Here is a 24,447-nt window from a genome sequence, read left to right on the forward strand (position 1 = left end):
TGGGGCTGGAGTTCCTCTCCCAGCTGCAGGGTCGGGGCTGGGCTTCTTTAATAAGTGGAGGGAGGCCCCTATTTGCATGTCCCCTGACTATATAGTCACCTACAAACTTAGATTCAATTCTTAATAAGTTATATACAAAGATTGCTTCACAACCCCAGATCAGTTTGTTTTGGTTTCACAGTGAATTTATGATGTTCTAATCCATGCATTTATCTTTGCATTTCTGTTCCTCTTTAAAGGTCTTTCATTAGTATAGGCCATTTTTAAACAGTTTTTATTCTGCTTAATGAAGTTTAATCATAAATATTTATTTTTGGTACCAGTATAAAGGTGATTGTTTTCTAAATTTGATACAGAAAATTTGTTGTTAGGGTGTAGGATTTAACCTTATTGTCTATGCTGATTTTATATCCTGAATTTTCTTTGAGCTCATTAGTTACTTGTAATTGTTTTTTGAAATAATTTTCCTCATTGACTATGTATATGCAAACAAATTATTTAACTTCCTATTGACTTATTTTAATATCATTTATTTTATTATTGCCTAATTTCAAGGGTAATCTTAGATTTAGGTGCATAAATATTTTCCCTGTTATTTGTCAGATTCTTTACTCAATATTTTGTCTGATATATAGCAGATTTAGGATAGCAAATGAATTTCTTTTTGCATGTGGATCAGCTGCCTAATATATGGTGTGGTGCGGGACCTCACGAAGGGCAGGAAGTCTGTTCACAACTTCTGCCCAATTCTGATTGGAGATATATATCTTTGGTGTGTGTTGAGATTGATAAGTTCATTTTAGATTTGAATTCGAGCCTTTAATCTGATAAGATTAAGTGGCCTTTTAGTTACTTTGAGTGATTCCTTTCCTGTGAAAATGCTCTTTCCTTGATAAAGTCGCCATAGTTCATTTTCCTTTGTTTTCCCTTGCCTCTGGAGACACGTCTAGAAGTGGTTGCAGCTGAGGTAGAAAAGGCGCTGCCTGTGTTCTCCTGAGGATTCTGATGGTTTCCTGACTCATATTTAGGTCTTTCATCAAGTTTGAGTCCATTTTTGTGAATGATGTAAAACAAGTGTCCCCTTTCATTCTTCTGCATGTGGCTCTCCAATATTGCCAATGGCATTTATTGAAGAGATTTTCTTTTATTCCATTGGATATTCTTTCCTTCTTTGTCAAGATTTTTTGCCCATACTATTCTGGGTCCATTTCTGGGTTCTTAAAGTTTTCTATTTATCTATAAGTCTGTATTTTTTCCAGGGCCATACTATCCTGGTGATCACAACGTTGTAATTTACCTTGCAACCAGAATCACGATGTCTCCAGCTTTGCTTTACTTTTTCAGGATTGCTTTGGTTAGTGGAGGTCTTTGTGGTTCTCTAAAGGTTTTTAGATCATTTGCTCAAGCTCTGCAACAAATGCTGGTGATATTTCATAAACCTGGCTTTGAAGGGATAACTTGCTCTTGGTAGTATAGTTATTTTTTCAATATTTATTCTTCTAATCTATGAGAATAAATATTTCCTATCTACTTGCATCTTCCATACTGTCTTTCATAAGTGTTCTGGAATGTTTAGACTATATATCCATCCCTCTTTGGTTAGGATTTTCCCTCATTATCTGATGATTTCTGGTGCAATTATAAATTGCATCCAGTCCTTTTTTTCCTTCTTTTCTATTTCATTTGCACTATGTAGAAAAGCCATTGACTTCCTTGTATTCATTTTACATGCTCCGATCTTGCTGAACTCCGGTGTCAGTTCTAGAAATTTTTTCAACGAATCTTTGGGATTTAAACTTAAAATAACTTTCGTGTGAAGAATGAAAGTTTGATTTTTTCTTTGCTGAGTTGGAGGACATTTCCTTCTGTTTGTTGTCTGATGGTTGAGGCTAGGCCTTCTACCACAATGGTGAAGAACAGTGGTGATGGAGGGCATCCCTGTCCTGTTTCTGATCTTAGGGGAAAAGCTCTCAACTTTTCCCTGTTGAGGAAGACATTCTCCATGTGTCTTCTGTAAATGGCTTTTATGTTGAATATGTTCCCCTATCTCTACGCAGCAAGAAATTTTTAACATGAAAGTATAATCGCTCTTGCCAAAAGCTTTTTGGGCATGAGTTGAGATTATAAAATGGTCCTTATCCTTTGTTTCATTAATGATCCAAATCCCATTGTTGGATTTGCAGATGATGATCCACCCTTACAGACCAGAAATTAGGCCCATTTCATCATGGCGAATTATCCTATTAAGGTACTGGTGGATCCTGTTTGTTAGGATCTTGGCGACATTTTGCATCCATATCCATCAAGGATATTAGTCTTTAATTCTCATTTTAGGTTAGATCTTTGTCTTCCTTTGAGGTCAAGGCAATGATACCCTCTGAAAATGAGCTTGGAAGTTTCCATTAATTTCTATTTTTTGAAAAATTTTCAGGATAGGTATTAATTCTATTTCAATGCTTGTTGCATTCCCATGGGTAGCCATCTGTCCCAGAACTTTTGATTGTTAGAAGACTTTTAAATATGTTTGATTTTCATTCCCTGGTTTGGAGTCTTTACATATTTTCTATTCATTCCTGTTTCCAACTGGGTTGTTTCTACATTTACTTGAAGGCATCCATTTTTTCTCTGATTGCTGAATTTGTTGGCATGTTATTGCTCATAATGTTTTCTCTAATAGTTTATTTTTCATGTATTTATTCCATATTTATTTAAGCTCAATTTTCCAACATAGAGTAACACCAAGTGCTCATCTCATCACGTGCCCTCCTTAGTGCCCGTCACCCAGATACCAGGTCCTACCACCCACTTCCCTTCCCCAGCCCTTTGTTTGACTCCCAGGGATAGGAGTCTCTCATGTTTGGTCTTCCTCTCTGATTTATCCCCTCTCATTTTACCTCCTTCCCTTATCATCCTTTTCGTTGTATGAGAGAAAGTATGATGATTGTCCTTCTGGGACTGACTTATTTCATTGGCATAATACTGTGTAGTTACAAACATGTTGATGGAAATGGTAGCTACTGATCCTTTCTAATGACTTAGAAATATCCCTTTGTATATATAAACCATATCATGTTTATCAATTTGTCTCTCAAAGGACATCGTGGCTTCTCCCAGAATTTGGCTATTGTGGACATTGCTGCTATAAACATTGGGGTGCAGGTATCCTGCTGTTTCACTGCATCTGTGTCTTTGGGATAAATCCCTGACAGTGCAATTGCTGGGTCTTAGGCAGATCTATTTTTAACCCTTTACGAACCTCCACACTGTTTTCCAGAGTGGCTGTACCAGCTCATATTCCCACCAACAGTGGAAGAGGGTTCCCCTTCCTCTACATCCTCTCGAACATGTGTTGTTTTATTTCTTATTAATATTCGCCATTCTCTGTTGTGTAAAGTAGCAGCTGATTGTGTTTGGATGTGCTTTTATCTGATAGAGAGTGATGTGGAGAATTTTTTCATGGACTTGTTGGCCATATGTAGGTCTTATGTGGAGAAATTCCTGTTCAAGATTTCTCCCCATTTCTTAACAGGATTCCTTGTTTCTTGGGTGTTGGTTTTGATAAGTAATTTACACATGTTGGATACAAGCCCTTTGCCTTATATGTTATTTGATAATATTATCTTCCCTTCTGTTGACTGTTTCTTTTGCTGTGCAGAAGTTATTTATCTTGAAGAAGTTCCAATAATTCATTTTTACTTTTGTTTCCCTTGCCCTCATGGATGTATCTTGCAAGAAGTTGCTGTGGCCAAGTTCAAAAGGGGTATTTCCTCTACTATTTTGATGGAATCTTGTCTCATACTTAGATATTTCATATATTTTGATTTTATCTTTTTGTACAGTGTAAGAGAATGGTCTAGTTTCATTCTTCTGCATGTGGCTGTCCAATTTTCCCAGCACCATTTATTGAAGACAGTGTCCTGAATATGGTCACCCAGGGATACTGGGGCTGGGGCTCCTCTCCGAGCTCAAAGTCTGGACTGGGGTGCTTTAATTAGTGGAGGGAGGGCCTTATTTGCATGTTCTCTGACTATAACCTCAGCTTTAAATTTTTATTTTTGATGCAAGTAAAGTGATATTTTTGTTAATTTTATATAGTTTTTGTTAGTGTTGGAATCATAACTGTATTTGTTTATTTTATATCCTGAATTTTCCCTGAAATCCTTAGCTGATTCTTCGTTTGTAGAGTTTGTAGGCATTGCCCCTGTAGCAGATCATGTCATATGGAAATGAATAATATTTCTTCCTCTCTATTGATTAATTTTTTATTGCCAACTTTCCCTGGGTAGTTCTTCACCTCGTTGGAGCAGAATAAATTGCTCTGCTTTTCTTCTGATTTCATTGCCTCATCTAATAGCTCAGTAGACATAAGACATAACTAAGGGGAGATGCATTTCATTTTCCAGGTGCATGAGCTACGTAAAATACAACACCCATACAATGACCACAGCAGGCAGCACTTCTGCCCTTAGACAATACGATGGTGTGTTTGTGGATATTTAAGGCCAGGATTTGGGTTTTGGTCAGTGAATGAGTGAGCAGATGACAAGGGTTGTTTGCAGAGCCTTCTGAGCCCTGTTCCCTACCATGATTTGCAGGATGGTTTTCCTCTCTTGAAACAGAGAAAGAGTAAATCCCAACAAATATTTATTTGACTGGCTTAGGGAGCTTAAAAGGTTCTTTACACAACAAATGCAGCCTGAAAAAGCCAGAGTATCAGCGTTGGATTCATGTGTCACTAGTATCTTTGTCTGTGCCTACAAAACTTAGGAATGTCTGTCTTAACTCTGTAAAGAAAGTCTATAATCTTTTGATAAGGATTGCATTGACTGCATAGCAAGTTCTGGGTAGCATATATTTTAAAAATATTCCTGTTTTTGAAATTATTTCATAACTTTCTTATTCACACCTAGAGTGATGCAGAGACATAGTGAGAGGGAGAAGCGGGATCTCTACAGGGAGCCCATTGTGGAATCCATCCAAGGACCTTGAGTTTGACGAGAGCCAAAGGCAGACACTCAATCACTGAGCAACACAGGTGTCCAAACAATAGTTATTCTTGTAATACATAAACATGCAATGGTTTTCTATCTCGTTGTGTCTTCCTCAGTTTACTTCTTAAAAAGCTGTATAAGTAGAAATATGTTGAAAAAATCAAAGTACCTCAGGAGGGGGACATCACAATGTTGGTGGTCAAGCTGTATTACTGAGTCGTTATCATCAAGACAACCTGGTACCTGCACAAAACAACACATAGATGAATGGAACAGAGTAGAGAAGCCAGAAATGGATAATCAACTCTATGATCAACTAATCCTCCAGAATCAAGAGTGCATGTGGAATGGAAAACACACAGGCTTATCAATAAATAGTGTAGAACACTCGCCAAAGTAACTGAAGAAGACACAAAGAAAGTGAAAATACACCATGCCCATGAAATGAAAGAATAAATATTTTTAAGATGCCTCTGCTATGCAGAGCAGTCTACACATTCAATGCAATCCCCATCCATTTACCATGTTCCCCAGTGTAGTTAACACGCCATGTGATATTGAGTGTACAATATAGTGATGACACTTTCATCCATCCCCCACTGCTCCTAGGACCAGTGCTCTCCCTTATCCAGGTCTGCTATGTCACTTGGGCCCTCCCACCTCCTCCTTTACTAACCAACAGTATGTTTCCATATTGAAGAGTATGTTTCATGGTTTGTCTCAATAAATTTTTCCCCTTGGATAATTTGTGTTTTTTAATTGAATTTTGCATATGAGTGAGTCATACGGTATTTGTCTTGTTGTGACTTAGTTAACATTACACGCTATCTAGTTCTATACTCTTTGCTGCAAATTGCAAGGATTCATTCTTCTTTGTGTATGTCCCGCATCTCTGCATCCTTTCATCAGTAGTGGACAGTTGGGCTGCTTCCCTTATTTGTCTATAGCACAAACAGGTCCTATAAATATAGGGATGTGAACTTCTCTTTGAATTAGTGTTTTATTTTTTGGGTAAATACACTGTACCACAACTATTTGATCATGCAGTAGTTCTATTTTTAACTGTAGTAGGAATATCTATACTGTTTTCACAGTGTCTACACCAATGTCACTCCCACCAGCAGTGTAAGAGGAACCTTATCCCTTCTAGAAACACTTCACAGTGTTTATATCATGGAAGAAGTTTTCAGAGCATGATGCTAAGACCCTAAGAGGAGACGACTGTTTAACTCCTTCCCTGGATTAAGAAATCCCTCAATCTTGTGTTCTCTGGTGAGTGTGAGTGTCCTCTGATGGTCCAAGTCCACATGTTGGATCCCAGGATCCCAGCAGACATTCACGGATCTGTTTTCCTCCCTTCTCTTTTATCCACAATCAACATAGAGAACTTTGCAGCATGAGCACCATGGAGCCTCCTGTTCAGAGAATGTTTCCCCTTACTTATTTCCCATCTTTGCCTCCTCACTCTGCTCCTGGCTTACAAATATCCAGATACCCTTACTGTATTCAGAGGTTTCCAGGAATCTTGTATCAAGTATTCTTTAGCATATTTAAGAGACAGAAGCACTTTTTCTTCCATAAAAGTGAGAAGAAAATGAAAGATGCTTTCTGGACTCACAAATGATACTGAAACAGACAGATAAAGTGCTCTGCCTCAAACATGTACCAAATTCAAAGAAAAGGAAGGGTTGAACCAGATTAAAAAAAACAGCACAGTAGTTGGAGTCTGAGATTCAGAACATTCTCAAGCCTTGATCCTAGTGGAATGTTGCCCAGATGGATGTTCATTGCTTAGTGTTGGTGATGCCTTTTGAACTTACATTTTACCTCCTCTGAAACAAAATGCCAGCACCTGTTCTTTAATGTTTGCGGAGAATTGTGTTCATAAGGAGGTGATCTGTGTTTTATTTTATTTTTTAATTTATTTTTTTTTGCTTTTGCATTTTGTTTGGTGTTTCCAGTTTTTTTTTAAGATTTTATTTATTTATTCATGATAGACATGCATAAAGAGAGAGGCTGAGACACAGGCAGAGGAAGAAGCAGGCTCCATGCAAGGAGCTCGATGTGGGACTTGATCCGAGGACTCCAGGATCACCTCGGGCTAAAGGTGGCACTAAACCACTGGGCCACCGGGGCAGCCCTGTTTCCAGTTTTGTGTGTGTGTATGTGTGTGTGTGTGTGTTAGATTCATAGATCTATCACCTCCTAGAAAAGGATTTACACCAAAAGTAGGTACCCAAATATCACCATACCTGAGTTAGATGATTAGATTTTGGAAGATATAAATTATGATATGTAGGTAAAATTTGGCCTTGGGTCATTACTGTTATGGGTTGCCATTTAGGGTGATGCCAATGTGTGTCACTGTCAATCCCATGTGAGAATAAGGTGAACATTTGCATGTCTGAGTATGGACTGTATTTATCTAGGTCATTGTTGAGTCTGTGGTTGATAACTTTGTGGCCCAACAGATTGTCATGGTTGATAATTTCAGAGATCTTGATATTACCACCATGATGGGGAGTTTTGATCTGGACATTGGGGGATTGAATGACATTCACCTTCTGTCCATCTCATGTCTCCAGATGCGAGGGACTGAGGACTCAACATCCATTAGTGGTTTCACTCTGTGAATTGGGCAGGGAAAACCTCATAACCAAGTGAAGCCACTTTCCTCTATAAACTCCAGGTCTCTTTCTGGTTCTGTGTGTCTAACTGAACTCAGATACGTGTACATGGATGGAAGGAAAACTCCATGAGTCAGAGAGAGACTTTGCCGTATAAACAAGGAAAGGTCCCTAAATTTGTCATTGCACCTGAGTCTGGTGTGCACCTGGTTCTCTGCAGGCCTGATGGGATGATGCAGGACACCTGTCAGTGGAGAGGGGAGCCATCCCTACAAACTTGGCTCTTGGATGTCTGCCAGAACCCATTACCATCCTCACAGTGAATGTGATTAGACCCAGAGGTATCCACAGGGTGTCTCTTACCAGCAATCTTTAGGTCCCTAGCATTTGTGTGGAGCCATCAAGCCTCTGAGTTGTTTCTCTCCAAGTGTTTCATTGCCATAGGTTCTATTGGATGGGAAATGTAGCCTCTTTCAGTAAGTTCAGAGAACCCACTTCTCCTGGAAGGAGTCATTCCTGGGATCTTGTCTCTGGTATAAACCTCTGATCTGTGTTCTGATAGTGAAAGTGAAGGTCTTCTTCCCTTGAAGATAAAATCTGATATGGTTTCCACACTTATTCCCAACTATTCTCATTGTGAATCACTAACGAGATTGTCATTGGTCTGATAATTCTCCCAAGGAGCCAGTGCTGGGATCCATGGGTGGTGTCAGGTGGTGGAGACCGGGGTACAGATCCTGGTAAAAAGGCATCCCCAAGCTCAGTATTGTTTCCTACAGAGGAAAGGGAGGTGAATGGGAATGCCAGCTGACACTTGTCTGTGACTTCTGCAGATCCAGCAGCACTCTGTGCACGAGGATGGACCAGGAGCTCAGGATGACCCCACGCAGGCAGGTTGTGGGAGACCATGCCTGGATAGGCTGCCCGTGAGGTGTGGGCACAGATGATCTAGTATGGGCAGCTTTGGATCGATGTCGAGCCAAAGGGACACCACACTGATAGTCCCTATATTTTAGTTAACCAATGTTGTTTATCTGTTATTAATAAAATGATAAAATGCAAAAAGAGAGACTTGTTTAATTAGATCCCTTTGGCTATGTCCTTTGAGGCAAAATTTCTCTTTATTCCTGAATGTATAATGATCATAAAATTATTCTGAAACCTCTGTGTCTCTCATGAATAAATAAATAAAATCTTTAAAAAATTCTGAAACCTTAAAAAAGACATTTATAAATATACGGTAGATTTTCTGTCAGTTAAACGGCTTTATTTTTATTTTAGAAATAGTACACAGAGTGAATCTTAAAATTTTTGAAGTGTAAAGCAAAGTACTGTTAGGCATATGCACTGGAAATTGTCACCCTGAAGCACCTACAACAGAACCTCATTGATTCCACAACACCTTTTATGAAGGTCAGCCCTTGCCAGCTCAGAGGCTCAGGAACCAACCAGAGTTGTATTGCTGGTCACATATCATCTGGGCCTTTGCAAGAGCTCCCAGGGTTATTGATATAATTGAGTTTAGTAGAGATACAGATAATATGTTAATGTTTACAAGGTATATCCTTTTCATCCCTCATGTAGGAAGCAAATAACATCAGGACAATTAGGCAGGAGTTAAAGCACATGCATATTCCAAAGCAAAAATTTAAGAATAAGCCATCTACTCCCAAGTCATACAAGATTCTGAGGGGCAAGATGACGGAAGAGTAGGGTCTCCAAGTCACCTGTCCCCACCAAATTACCTAGATCACTTTCAAATCATCCTGAATACCTACAAATTCGGCCTGAGATTTAAAGAGAGAACAGCAGGAATGCTACAGTGAGAAGAGTTCGCACTTCTACCAAGGTAGAAACATGGAAACAAATAAAACAGCATCTAAAGGGGAGGGGCCCCAGCGAGGAGCTGGACTAAAAGAAGCTTTAATAATCTACATTTTTTAAAAAAGATTTTATTTATTTATTCATCTCTCTCTCTCTCTCTCTCTCTCTCACACACACACACACACACACACACACACACACAAACACAGAGGCAGAGACACAGGCAGGGGGAGAAGTAGGCTCCATGCAGGGAACCTGATATGGGACTCGATCCCGGGTCTCCAGGATCACACCCTGGGCTGAAGGGGTTGCTAATCTGCTGAGCTACCCGGGCTGCACAATAATCTAATTTTATCCTACATTTCGCTACACCAATTGTTAGAGTATAAAGTCCAGAATTTCCATTTTTTAATAGATTATTAAATTTCATTTTCACATAAGTGGTAATTAGTGAATCTCTAAATACTACCAGCTTTGTTTAATAGAAAAAACTGCCTGAATTATGCATGAAACATAGGACAATGTTTAAAATTTCCAGTTGTAGTTCTTCTTTTAAATTTTTATTTTAATTGCAGTAGACACTCCTGTGTCTGTGCACGTGTGTGGTAATTAAGTATTATTCAATTATACACATGTGTATATTTGTGTACTCAGCACCACAACTAAGCCATAGAACTGTTCTATAGAAAGTATCCCTCATGCAATCCTGTTATAGTCAGTCACCACAATACCACTCACTTCCCTAACTGTTGGAAACCACTAATCTTTATAACATTTTCATGTCAAAAATGTTATAAAATTGGAATCATACACAATGTACCTTAGGGATTGCTTTTTTCACTCAGCATAATTCCCTCTAGGTTCATCTAATTTGTTGTGTGTATCGATAATTTGTTTCTTTTCATAGCTGAGTTGTATCCCATGGTGTAGATGTAAACTGTTGGTTTTACCATTCATTGGCTGAAGGATATATGGGCTGATTCTGAGTTTTAGCTGTTACAACTAAAGCTGCTATGAACATTCAAAAAAATGAATTGCAGTAGAGGTCACATACAGTGTAACACCCGTTTCATGTATTCAACATGCTGATTGAACAATTCCATACATCACCCAGTGTTCATCAGGACAAGTGCACTCCCTAAGCCCCATCTGACAGGTCACCCATCCCCCACTCTCCTCCCACCTGGTAACTATCAGTTTTTATCTCTGTATTGAAGGGACTATTTCCTGATCTCTGCATCAATCTCTTTGTTCATTTGTTCTGTTTCTTAAATTCAAACTATGACTCGAAGTATACAGTATTTTCTTTTTCTCACTGGCATGTCAATTAGCATTATGCATACTACCTCCATCCTCATACTTGTAAATTGTTAGATTTAATTCCATTGCATTGATTAGTAAAATCCCTATGTATCTAGCTCTTCTATCTATCTCACATGTTCTTTATCCATTCATCAGTTGACAGATACTGGGATTGTTTCCATAGTTTGGCTAATGTAGATAATGCTGCTGTAAACATTGAGGTGCGTGTATCCCTTTTAATCAGCACTTTTGTAATCTTAGTGTAAATACCCAGTAAGGCAGTTGCTGGATCACAGGGGAGGTCTACATTTACTTATTTGAGATACCACCATACGGTTTCTCTGAGCGGCTGCACCCCTGCCCACCCACATCTCCTGACCAGAGAATTCTGCAGGGCCCCAGTTCTAGTGGAGGTAGTTTCATGGCTCATTTAACGAGCTGAGCAGAGCACACCCAGTTAAAACTCATCACATTCTTCCCAAGGACCACACACTGCCCACTTCAGGCAGGGAGAGCGTGTGTAGATGCCAGACCTGAAGGAAAGAGGCACCAAAAGAGTACAGCACAGTGCATGCAGCACACACCAGAGACACTCTCTGAAGATCCAGACCCAGGACCCTATGTGACCTCTTCTTCATAAAACTGTTATAGTTGTAGCAGGATCTATAACTGGCATTTGTACACACAGAGGAAGATAAAGACTTAAAGAAAATTCCAAAATTAAGGAATTCAATTCCAGTTTCCTGCCTGGAGCCAGCTCAATTTGGTTTTCTCATGTCAGTCCCTTTGACCCTGCCAAATGAGACAAGACTTTTCTGCCTCCAGATCCAGCAGTTTCCATCCTTGAATGGGTTGTTTTCATCACCGAGACTTCCAGTAGCCCATCCCATTCAAAATGGAGTTACATAGACTGTAGGGAGACATATAACTCATGACAATTATATTCCTGCATTTATGTCCTTGGGGAGGTTGCCAGAACTCCTGCCTGAAGCCCATGTCACATGATGATAAGTGCTTTCTCTCTTTGTCACTCATCAGTGAGGTGATTTTCATGGAACACAAAACTCAACCATTACTACTGCAAAAATAATAACAATTGTATGACATACCCCCAGACAGATGGCCTCACATGGGGCCAAAGGGCAGGAGGCATTCCCAGTCCTGGTGTATAAAGGCCCTGATCCCATAATGAGAATGCACCTCCTGACCTAATTGGTCCCCTGAGGCCCCACTTCCTCCTCCCATCACATGGACGTTAGGTTCCAACATGTGGCTGTTAGAGGACTCACACAGTGAGCTGATATCAGCACCTGAAGGATCCATGAGTTATTCCCTGCAGGTGGAAGGTCCTCCTCCACTTTTGTTCTCTCAGTTTTCATAATTGTATAGTAGAATTTGACACCATATATTTGAGTATTACCTGCTGTCTCCTTGATCTCCAATCCTCCCTCTTCTCCTCCTGCCCCACCCATGGGAAATCCAACAAGCGCTCTTGAGTTCCCTCCCCAGATACTGGTGGGTACTGGTGGGAAACTGACTCCATATATTCCCCTCCTTGATCAGGACCTCATCATCACCACTTTCCCTCAACACACACCCTGAGCCAGTGTTTTTCCCTGGCTCCATCCAAACATATCTGACTTGCTGAGAGGCCTGCCTGCTTTTAACAGAAACAATGATGAAGCTGAAAACGTTTTCATACTCTTGTGTTTGTGTGTGTGTGTGTGTGTGTTGATGTTCAGACTCCACATCCACAGAACATCCTGGTGTGAATCCTGCTTCCTTCCCAGGCTGTCACTGACATGGATGCTGTGTGCGTGGATCAAGATATTGACCCCATTAGGGGTATGTCTTCTTTTGCTTTAGATATTTGATGCATTTGCAGCCTCATGTCCAACATGGAGTTTATGCTGCTTCTACCAAATTTCTCTTTGACCTGGGTGATCATGTGATGCACAATGATTGCAGGTGTGGATCGGGGAAATGCTTAGGTAATGTACATGGAAATATTTGCAATTAACTGGTATTTAGGGAAAATAGTAAGCAACTGCAAGAATCTATGTCTTAGCAATATCACAGAAGTGACGTTGTGTTCTTGACAATGTATCATATCAGGGGATACACGATATATTTTTTCTCTCAGGATATTCTTGATCAAGGTAAAGTGTGTTGGGTATTTCCACTGTAGATTTACTATTATTCCCTTTGTAAATAATAGATATATTTGGAGAGATGCTCTGAGATTACATAAATATTCTGGTTCACCCAATTATTTTATTATTTTATTATTTTATTTTATTTTATTTTACTTTATTATTTTATTTTATTTTATTTTATTTTATTATTTTATTTTATTTATATATATATTGTTAGTTATGATTCTTTTTTGAAAATAATAAATTTATTTTTTATGATGTTAAATTTGCCAGCATACAGAATAACACCCAGTGCTCATCCCGCCAAGTGCCCCCTCGGTGCCCATCACCCATTCACCCCCAACCCCACCCTCCTCCCCTTCCACCATGCCCTGTTTGTTTCCTGGAGCTAGGAGCCTCTCATGTTCTGTCTCCATCTCTGATATTTCCCATTCATTTTCTCTCCTTTCCCCTTTATTCCCTTTCAGTATTTTTTATATCCCCCAAATGAATGAGACCATATAATGTTTGTCCTTCTCCAATTGACTTATTTCACTCAGCATAATACCCTCCAGTTCCATCCACGTTGAAGAAAATGGTGGGTATTTGTCCCTTTTTTAAAATTTTCTTTAAAAAATTATTTATTTATTTATGATAGAGAGAGGCAGAGACACAGGAGAGAGAAGCAGGATCCATGTGAGGAGCCCGACGTGGGACTCATTCCGGGACTCCAGGACCATGCCCTGGGCCAAAGATAGGTGCCAAACTGCTGAGCCACCCAGGGATCCCCATATTTGTCATTTCTAATGGCTGAATAATATTCCCTTGTATACATATAACATATCTTCCTTATCCATTCATCTTTTGATGGACACTGAAGCTCCTTCCACATTTTTGCTGTGATATCCCCAAGAAATACAAAACCTTAATCTAATCATGCCAAAAGGGTCACATAAACCCAAAGTGAGAGGCATTCTTACAACAACTGACCAGTACTCATGAAATGTTTCAAGGCCATGAAGGACAAAGAAAGACTTAAATAGCTGCCATAGGTTAGCAGAAAAAAAGAAAACAGCAACTAAATGCAATTGGGGATCCTAGTTTGGATCCTGGGGCAGGAAAAAAAAACTATTTGGAAAACTGGTGAAATTTCAATAAGGGCTATAGATTACTCAATATTATAGTACCAGTGCAAATCATACTACTGTATAAAAAAGTTATTATAGCAGGCAAATTAATACAATGTCACCATTATGTTAAATTATAAAGTTATTCACTGTCCTAGCATTTTTATTCCAAATAAATAGAGCATGTATTACTCCTTCTTATGAAACCAGCTGCATAAGCCTATGTTTTCTAGAATCATTACATTTACCTATCCCCCAAATTATCTTTTCTATTATACTATCTCATCAAATTCACATATTTATTGATTGCCACAGTATGCAGTGTACTCAAGATATAAGATGATTACAACGTTTCTACCTGCATAAACAAATCTAGAAAAACAGTTTATGTAATTTATGTTTTACATGCCTACTATAACCTATTATCATGTAAACTAAAAGTACTGTGAAATCTAATGTGAAATGGAGCAGCCACTCTGGAAAACTGTGTGCAGGTTCCTCAAAGAGTTAAAAATAAACCTGCCCTACAACCCAGCAATTTCACTGTTGGGGATTTACCCCAAAGATGCAGATGCAATGAAATGTCTGGATGCCTGCACCCCAATGTTTATAGCAGCAATGTCCACAATAGCCAAACTGTAGAAGGAACCTCGGTGTCCATCGAAAGATGAATGGATAAAGGAGATGTGGTTTATGTATGCAATGGATTATTACTCAGCTATTAGAAATGACAAACACCCACCATTTGCTTCCATGTGGATGGAACTGGAGGGTATTATGCTGAGTGAAATGAGTCAATCGGAGAAGCACAAACATTATATGTTCTCATTCATTTGGGGAATATAAACAATAGTGAAAGGGAATAGAAGGGAAGGGAGAAGAAATGGGTAGGAAATATCAGAAAGGGAGACAAAACATAAAGACTCCTAACTCTGGGAATCGAACTAGGGGTGGTGGAAAGGGAGGAGGGCGGGGGTGGGGAGTCAATGTGTGATGGGCACTGAGGGGGGCACTTGACGGGATGAGCACTATTATTCTGTATGCTGACAAATTGAACACCAATACAAAATAAATTTATTATTAAAGAAATAAAATAAAATTACTGTGAAATCTATTGATAAAAAAAGAATCGCTGTCTTTTGTGCATGGCATAATAGCTGTTTTCATATAAAAAACAGATGTGTCTAAATCAGAGACTGAATAGGTATGCACATACCATCTGCATAGATAACTCCCTGGGGAAATCTGCTCCTTGGAGAGGAATCCCAGATCCTGACAGGAAACCTGCCCAGAACTTCCATCTGCACCTTCTCCTGGGCCTTCAAGACAGAAGTGGTGAGGAGTGTGCACCCCCTGGTGGTCCTGATCCCCTTAACAGAGAGGTTTGTGTCTGGGCTCACACTGAGTTCGACTCACTGTGTCCTTCGCACAGTAATACACGGCTGTGTCCTCGGCTCTCAGGCTGTTCATCTGAAGATACAGCGTGTTCTTGGCGTTCTCTCTGGAGATGGTGAACCGGCCCTTCACAGCGTCTGCGTAGCCTGTGCTACCTCCACTATCACTAATATCTGCGACCCACTGCAGCCCCTTCCCAGGAGCCTGGCGGATCCAGCTCATGTAGTAGCTACTGAAGGTGAATCCCGAGGCCACACAGGAGAGTCTCAGGGAACCCCCAGGCTTCACGAGGTCTCCCCCAGATTCCACCAGCTGTACCTCTCCCTGGACACCTGCAGACACAAGACATCCTGGTCAAACAACTGTCCCACATCCCCAGTTTCTCTCACTCACTTCCACTCACAGACTCAAGGTCTCTGCTTCTCTATGAATTACCTTTTAAAATAGCGACAAGGAAAACCCAGCCAAGCACACACTCCATGGTGGTTTGTCTCTGTTGTGTCCTGATCAGTGAATCAGGTCACCTTGGGATCCTGGGGCTGGGGCTCCTCTCCCAGCTGCAGGGTCAGGACTGGCCTGGATTAATCAGTGGAGGGTGGGCCCTATTTGCATGTCCTCTGACTATGTAACCAGCTCCAGACTTACATTCGTGTATTTAAAGCCAACACATGTATTGCACCACAATTCTATAGCAATTTGTGTAGATGGCCCTCCAACTATATGCAGTTCTAAGCACAGTTATTTATTAATTTCTGGGTGCATTTCAAAAGACACATCAATATAGGTCATTTTCTGGAGATATTTCATCTTGCTAGTAAATTTTAATTCTACATATTTATTTTAGGTGCTGGTGTAAATTGGATTATTTTGTTAATCTTGTATATGTAATTTGTTGTTATTATGTAGGAATATATCTTTATTTTATTTGCTGATTTTATATACTGATTTTTTGCTGAACTCACGAGTTATTTCTTCCAGTTTTTATCTGGCGTTTTTACTCATTGACTCTATTAATACATTGTCATAAGAAAACTAATTATTTTCTTTCCAGTTTATCACCTTTTTTTATGTAGTTTTCTTGCCATGTTTACTGGTAGGTCTTCCAGTCTGTGGCAGAAAGCATTTTCCTCTTCTCTTCAGGATGCATTGTCTGTTTTAATCATGCAGTTGATATAAGGCAGACCTAGAGGAGACAATAAATTTCATTTTGTATGTAGATGACCTACCTAATATAAAGTGACAGTCTACATTCCAATCAGGACAAGGTGAATCTTTATGTCTTCTGCCCATTTCTGACTGTAGTTTTCACTTTGTGGTTGTTTTGTTTGGTAATTTATTTTTCAATTTTGGAAACAAGCCTTTATCTGGAGATAGATTTGCAATTCTCTTCTCCCATTGCTTTTATTCTTTTGGAAGATGTTATTTATTTATTCATCAGAGATGGGGAGATTCAGAGATGGGCAGAGGGAGAAGTGGGCTCCCCACACTGAGCCCAATGCTGATCTCAGTCCCAGAGCTCTAGGACTTCATGAGCCAAAGACAGATGCTCAAGCTACACAGGCATCCCAATCTTTTCCAATTTGTTAGGCCTTTTAATTATGTTGAGTGTTTCCACAGCTGTATGACAGCTCCTTCCTTGATGTAGTCCATAGAGTTCACTTTTACTTTTGTTTCCCTTCCCTTTGGAGATTCGAGTACAAGAACCTGTTGTGGCTGAGGTCACAAAATCTCCTTGATTTTGATGGTTTCTTGCCTCACATTTAGGTCTTTCATCTACTCTGAGTTTATCTTTGTGTGGAATGTAAGAATGTGGCCCAAGTTCATTCTTCTACTTGCAGCCGTCCAATGTTCCCAACACCACTTGTTGAAGAGGCTGTTCTTTTTCCCATCGATAGTTTTCTGTACTTTGTTGAAGATAAGTTGACCATAGAGCTGTGTGTCCATTTATGGGTTCTTTATTCTATTCCATTGACCATGTGCCTGTTATAGTGACACTATTATACTGTTTGGACGATCATAACTTTGAAATCTGGAATTGTGATGGCTTTCGCTTTGTTTTTTTTTAAGTTTTTATTTATGTACTTACTAGAGACACAGAGAGACTGAGAGAATGACAGAGACACAGGCAGAGGGAGCAGCAGGCACCAAGCAGGGTGCCTGTCATGGGACTCGTTCCCAGGTCTCCAGGATCACGCCCTGGACGAAAAGGCAGTGCTAAAACGCTGATCCACCCAGGCTGCCCTGATTTGTTTTTTGTTTCAACATTCTTTTGCCTAGTCAGAATCTTTTCTGTTTATTTACAAATTTTAGGCTTGTTCCATTCCCTAGAAAAATGTTGGTGGTGTTTTGATAGGGTTCATATTGAATGCATAGATTGTTGTTGGTGGCTTAGACATTATATGAATATTTATTTTTCCAATCCATGAGAATAGACTGTTTTCCATATATTTCTGTCTTCTCTAATGTCTTTCATATGTATTTTAGAATTTTTAGACTATAGGTCCTTTCCTCTTTGGTTAGGATTATTCCTCATTATCTGAAGTTTCATTTGTTTTTTTAAAATTTTATTTCTTAATTATATTTTTTATTGGAGTTCGTTTTGCCAACATATAGTATAACACCCAGTGCTCATCCCGTCAAGTGACCCCTCAGTAACCGTCACCCAGTCACCCCTACCTCTGCTGACCTCCCTTACAACTACGCCTTCCCAGAGTTCCTTCCCAGAGTTCCTTTCCCAGAGTTAGGAGTCTCTCATGTTCTGTCGACCTCTCTGACAGTTCCCACTCATTTTATCTCCTTTCCCCTATACTCCCATTTACTACTTTTTATATTCCCTGAATGAATGATACCATATGTTTGTTCTTCTGCGACTGACTTACTTCACTCAGCATAATACCCTCCAGTTCCAATCACCTCAAAGCAAATGGTGGGTGTTTTTCATTTCTAATGACTGAGTAATATTGCATTGTATATATAGACCACATCTTCTTTATCCTTTCATCTTTCAATGGACACCGAGGCTCCTTCCACAGTTTGGCCACTCTGGACTTTGTTGCTATAAACATCGAGGTGCAGGTGTTGTGGTCTTTCACTGTATTTGTATCTTTGTAGTAAATCCCATTAGTGCAATTGCCGGGTCATAGGGAAGCTCCAGGGGAACTTTAGAGATTCATAGTATATAGAACTAGATTTTAAATTAAAAATATTTAATTAGAAAAAGGAATCCCTTTTTTTTTGTATCAGGAGATGAAAGTCAGGGGAACAGCACAGAGTAAACATGAATTTTCGAGCTCTGACCTATTCCCTGTAGAGGAATAGTAGCTTCAGGTGAATGCCAGTAGACACTTGTTCATGCTTTCTGAGTATCCAGCAGCACCCCGTATTAACAGGCCTTTTCCATCAGTGCAGGAAGTCCCCAAACAGGGATGTCATGGGATGATGGGTACCGGACAGGCTGAAAGTGAGATGCGGGCATTGATGAATTAGGAAAGGCAGGTGTGGTTTCAATTTCAACCCACATGTTACCACAGTGGAGTCATGATGGTTTTGGTTAATTAATATCTGCTCCCAGTTGGGGATAAAATGTTTAAATCAAACATATTCAACCTCAATACCCTATATCCCAATGTTTATGAACTTTTGAGGTATAATTTCTCTCTTTCTAACAAAATTAGATGAAAATATCAAAATCATAGAGACATTTTTAAAAAGATTAAACATATATATTATGGTAGATTTTCTGTCAGTTCTTAAAAATGCCCATTCTTCTGTTGATGTGATGAGCACTGGTTGATATGCTTTATGTTGGCAAATTGACTCAAATAGAAAATAAAAAATATATATATTTAAAAATAGTGTCAAGGAAAACCCAGAAAAACACAGACTCCGTGGTGAGTTGTGTTTTGTCCTGATCACTGAATTGGTCACCTATTGTTCCTGGAGCAGGGCTCCTCCCCCAGATGCAGAATCAGGTTTGGGATGTTTTATTCAATAGAGAGGGGCCCTTATATACATGTCCTCTCAGTATATTCTCAGCTTGGGCTCATTTCTGTGGAACTCTTTTGACCAGAGATGTTACTGCCTTTGTATGTTCATATTTACTTCTTTGGAAAACTATGGTTTTTATTATGTAATATTCCAGACTTCAGACTTTGTGTCCACGTGCTACTTTGTAATTGTATTTGCATATAACTCTTGGTTTGTAGGTGTCACGTTTCCCCATACAGTGTTGTGAACTTACCCCTTGCATTGTAGAGGGTTTCTAAGGTGTCCTTGTGCACATTTTCAGGTGGGTCTAACCCCAGATTCTTGGCCTGTGCTCCTCTCCACAGGATTTACTGCCCCTCTGAAACACCTGAACGACAGAGTGGCAGGGTTCCTTAGAATAGTGGATTCCGCATGTATTGGGGATTGCATGATTTTGCTTAATTTAGAATTTAGCTGAATTTCAGAAGGTTTCAGGTAATGCAGTTCTATTTGTAATTCTCTAACAAACCATTCACTGTGTTCCACTGCAGTTAAATCTGTGATCTTCTGTAATCGCTTTGATGAGATTACCTGATGCAGAATGAGCTCATTCAAGTAGAGTTTGGGATATAATAAACTGGTGTCAGAATGAACATTTTTCATTGTATAGCATATATTTTTATTTTTATTATCCCTCCTAAACTAACAGTATAATGCTGCCTGAGATAAACCAGCTCAGAGACAGGTACGGTGAACACAAGATTCAGATGTCGACTGAGGACAGAAAGTGCTTAATGGCTCCTATGAGAGTTCCCTGAAGAATCAGGGGTGAGAACATTCAATCCCAGGCTAGAGGTAGGAGGCCATGTTCAGAATGGCTCTCCAGTGCAACCAGGAAGAGAGTCACAAAACCCCAAAACAAGCCTCAACAAGGTGGGGAGTGAGCATTCACAGAGGAAACAAAACCAAGAGCAAATGATAACAATCTATTGCCAACTGCACTGTGCATTTAGACATCCATGTAACTCCAGCTCAGGTCCAGGAGCTGCACACTACAAGATGAACTGTGATCACTTGCTCCATCCTCTCACACTTATTTTCTGAGTGTTCATGTCTGGGGAAGCTGATATTTGTATAAATGTTGATGAAATCGTCAAAGCCAACCACTGCCCTGTTTCTGGGCATTCAGAGCTTCTCCCCTGCCTTGCTGACTATGAGTGGACTTAACTTGCCTGAAATAGCTTCACTATCATGTAAGTTCACATGTAGACTATGAAATAGGATGGTAGAGCTGTTAGATATTGACATAACCAGGTCATGTTACCTGGTTATTGCAAATTCCATGACAAAAATGATTGCATTTAAATAAAATGATAAGAGATAAATAAGTTGTGTAGGTCCCTCGAGGGTTCCATTGAGGAAATCCTAAAGGGAAACTGATCTTATGTACAGAGGGAGAATCACAGATGCAGGTGGGATTGAAATGGGGACATGGGGACATGGGGCATGAAATGTTCATCCAGTGATAAGGGGTGATGGAAGGGGAGGAGAGCGGGGTGTGGGGGTGAATGGGTGACAGGCAGTGAGGGGGGCACTTGAGGGGATGAGCACTGGGTGTTATGCTGTATGTTGGCAAAGTGAACACCAATAAAAAATAAATTTATTATAAAAAAAGGCATAGGGGGATCCCTGGGTGGCGCAGCGGTTTGGCGCCTGCCTTTGGCCCAGGGCGCGATCCTGGAGACCCGGGATCGAATCCCACGTCGGGCTCCCGGTGTATGGAGCCTGCTTCTCCCTCTGTCTGTGTCTCTGCCTCTCTCTCTCTCTCTCACTGTGTGCTTATCATAAATAAAATAAAATTAAAAAAAAAAGTTTAAAAAAAAAGGCATAGGAAACAAAGGGAGAAATAAACTATTAGGACTTCCTCAAGATAGAATCTGTACAACAATGCAACAGGCGACAAAATGAAAGGCAACCTACAGAATAGGACAAGATATTTCCTTACCAAATTCAGCACCCAACAAAACAATGGATCCGGTCAAGAAATGGGGAGAATACATGAACAGGCTTTTCTCCAAAGAAGACTGACAAATGGCCAACCAGCAGATGAGAAAAATGAATCACATGACTTGGCATCAGGGAAATACAAATGAAAACTAGACTAAGATCCCACTTATACAACTCAGAATGGATAAAGTAACAAGGCCAGAAACAATAAATACAAGCGAAGATTTTGAGAAAGTGGAACTTTCTCTTTCACGTTTGGTGCAAAGGTAGGCTCGTTCAGCCACTCCAGAAAACAGAAAGGAATGTCCTGAAAAAGTGAGAAAATGCCATGCTTGGATGCAGACATTGCACTACAGGGTATTTACCCAAAAGACACATTTAATGAATGAAATGACCCCTGTACATCAATGTTCACTGCAGCAATGTCCACAATAGCCAAACTATGGGAGAAATCAGGATGCCCTTCTACAGAAGAGTGATAAATAAGATGTGGAAGGAGCCTCTGTGTCCATTGACAGATGAATGGATTGATGTGATCTATATATAAAGTGGGATATTACACAGCCTTCAGATATTACATGCTTTCATTAAAACGGGGAATATAAAAAATGGTGAAAGCGAATAAAGAGGAAAGGAGAGAAAATGAGTGTGGAATATCAGAGTCAATGACAGAACATGAGAGACTCCTAACTCTGGGAAAGAAACAAGGGGTAGTGGAAGTGTGGGAGGGGGTTAGGGTGACTGGGTGATGGACAATGAGGGGGGCACTTGGCGGGATGAGCCCTGGGTGTTATGCTATATGTTGCCAAATGGAACTCAAATAAAAAATACAAAATAAAGATGTGGTTTATATGTATTTTGGGATATTACACAGCTGTCAGAATTGATGAATATAATGAAATAACATTTCCTTCAAAATGAATGGAACTGGAGGTATTATATTGAGAGAAATAAATCAATCACAAAAAGGCAATGATATGGTCTCACCCATATGTGGAATATAGGAAATATTGAAAGAGACCATAAGGGAAGGAGTGAAACTCAGTGGAGTAATACTACAGAGGAAGACAAATCATGAGAGACACTTAACTCAGGGGGAAAAAAGCCTGAGAGTTGGTGGAAGGGAGAGGTTGGGGATGGGGCAACTGGGTGATGGGTGTTTAGGAGGGCACATGAAGTGATAGGAACTGTGTATGTAGTAAATAATGGTAAATTCAATTTAAACAAAGAAAAAAATGATTTATCCTGTCCTCACTACTGAAACATCGTACATGGACTGGGTGGATCAAACAACAGACACTTATTCTCACAGATCTGGAATCTGGGACTTCTGAGGTTCAGGTGCAGGCTGATGTGGTGTCTGGAGAGCACGCAAGTCCTACCCTGTCCTTTCTCCATCCCCTCACATGGGGCCAGTGTGCAGGGAGGTTTCCCAGTCCTGGTGTATAAGTGCCCTGATCCCATAATGAGGCTGCACCTCCTGACCTAAGTGCTTCTCTAAGGCCCCACTTCCTCCCCATATACCATAGAGCAGGACCCTGTCCCCACCACTGACTCACAAATCACACCCTGAGCCAGTGTCATTCCTTGGCACCACCCAGGCATTTATGACGTGATGAGAGGCCTGCCTGGTTCTCATCAGACATGAAAGTGAAGGTGTAGAATGGTTATACTCTCGTGATTGTGTGTGTGTGTGTGTGAGTTACCTCTGAGTCCACCTCCCTACCATGTCATACTGAGATTATTTCTCACTCCCCAGACATTATTAATATTTTGGTAGAATGTCTCTTTTATATTGTGTTGATTGGAGATTCCTCTGTACCGTGATGTGCAAGACAGCATGTTAGCTTGGGGTCCTGTGATCTACAGTGAGTATCACTGGGACTCATGAAAATGTTCAGATGATGTGAATGGAGTTATTTGTAATTGATTAGTATTTTGGGTCAGGAAAAGTTAAGTACAAGTAACTGCAAGTGCTATATTTGAATTTTTAAGTCTCTAAGACAGAGACTGAAGAGGTAAGCAAGTAATCAAGTGTTCACAGGGGCTCCCTGGGGGAAACTGCTCCATGGAGAGGAAGTCCAGACCCTGACAAGAAACCTGCCCAGAACCTCCATCTGCACTTGCTCCTGGGCCTTCAAGACAGAAGTGGTTAGGAGTGTCCACCCCCTGGTGGTCCTGATCCCCTTCTACAGGGACGTTTGTGTCTGGATTCACACTGAGGTCCCCTCACTGTGTCCCTCGCACAGTAATACAGGGCTATGTCCTCGGCTCTCAGGCTGTTCATCTGCAGATACAGCATGTTCTTGGCGTTGTCTATGGAGATAGTGAATCGGCCCTTTACAGTGTCTGTGTAGTATGTGCTACTTCCATCATACCCAATCCATGTAACCCATTGCAGCCCCTTCCCTGGAGCCTGGCGAAACCAGCTCATGCCCTTCACAGCATCTGCGAAGCTTGTGCTACTTCCACCACTGTTAATGTATGCGACCCACTGCACCCCCTTCCCAGGAGCCTGACGGACCCATTGCATGCTGTAGCTACTGAAGGTGAATCCAAAGGCCACACAGGAGAGTCTCAGGGACCCCCCAGGCTTCACTAGGTCTCCCCCAGACTCCACCAGCTGCACCTCACCCTGGACACCTGAAGACACAAGACATCCTGGTCAGGAAATTGTCCGACAACCCCTCTTTCGCTCACTCACCTCCACTCACAGACTCAAAGTTCCTTCTTCACCATGAATTACATTTTAAAATAGTGACAAGGAAAACCCAGCGGAGCACAGACTCCATACTGGTTTTTCTGTGCTGTGTCCTGAGCATTGAATGGGGCCACCTGGGGATCCTGTTGCTAGAGCTCCTATCCAGGCTTAGGGTTGGCGTTGGGCTGGTTTAATCAGTGTAGGGAGGGCCTTATTTGCATGTCCTCTGACTATATAGTCAGCTCCAGTCTTAGATTCCATTCTTTTTTATTATTATTATTTTATTTTTAATTTTATTTTATTATGAATTTATTTATTATTTATTTATCTTTTATAATACATTTATTTTTATTGCTGTTCAATTTACCAACA

General features: G+C 40.3%; 1 pseudogene and 2 gene segments (V, D, J or C); all 3 read right to left on the reverse strand.

Annotated features, from left to right (window-relative positions):
* The window catches only part of LOC144319975 (immunoglobulin heavy variable 3-23 pseudogene), a 186,786-nt pseudogene that overhangs the window by 74,750 nt on the left and 87,589 nt on the right, over positions 1 to 24,447 (reverse strand). The window lies entirely within an intron of this gene.
* LOC144321318 (immunoglobulin heavy variable 3-33-like) overlaps positions 1 to 24,447 on the reverse strand; it is a 47,515-nt gene that overhangs the window by 899 nt on the left and 22,169 nt on the right.
* On the reverse strand, positions 15,363 to 16,000 carry LOC144321275 (immunoglobulin heavy variable 3-23-like). The segment is given in 2 exon segments: positions 15,363 to 15,733; positions 15,837 to 16,000. Coding segments are annotated over 2 exon segments (402 nt in total).

The sequence above is a fragment of the Canis aureus genome, chromosome 9 (assembly GCF_053574225.1).
Source record: "Canis aureus isolate CA01 chromosome 9, VMU_Caureus_v.1.0, whole genome shotgun sequence".
NCBI classification, from domain to species: Eukaryota; Metazoa; Chordata; class Mammalia; order Carnivora; family Canidae; genus Canis; species Canis aureus.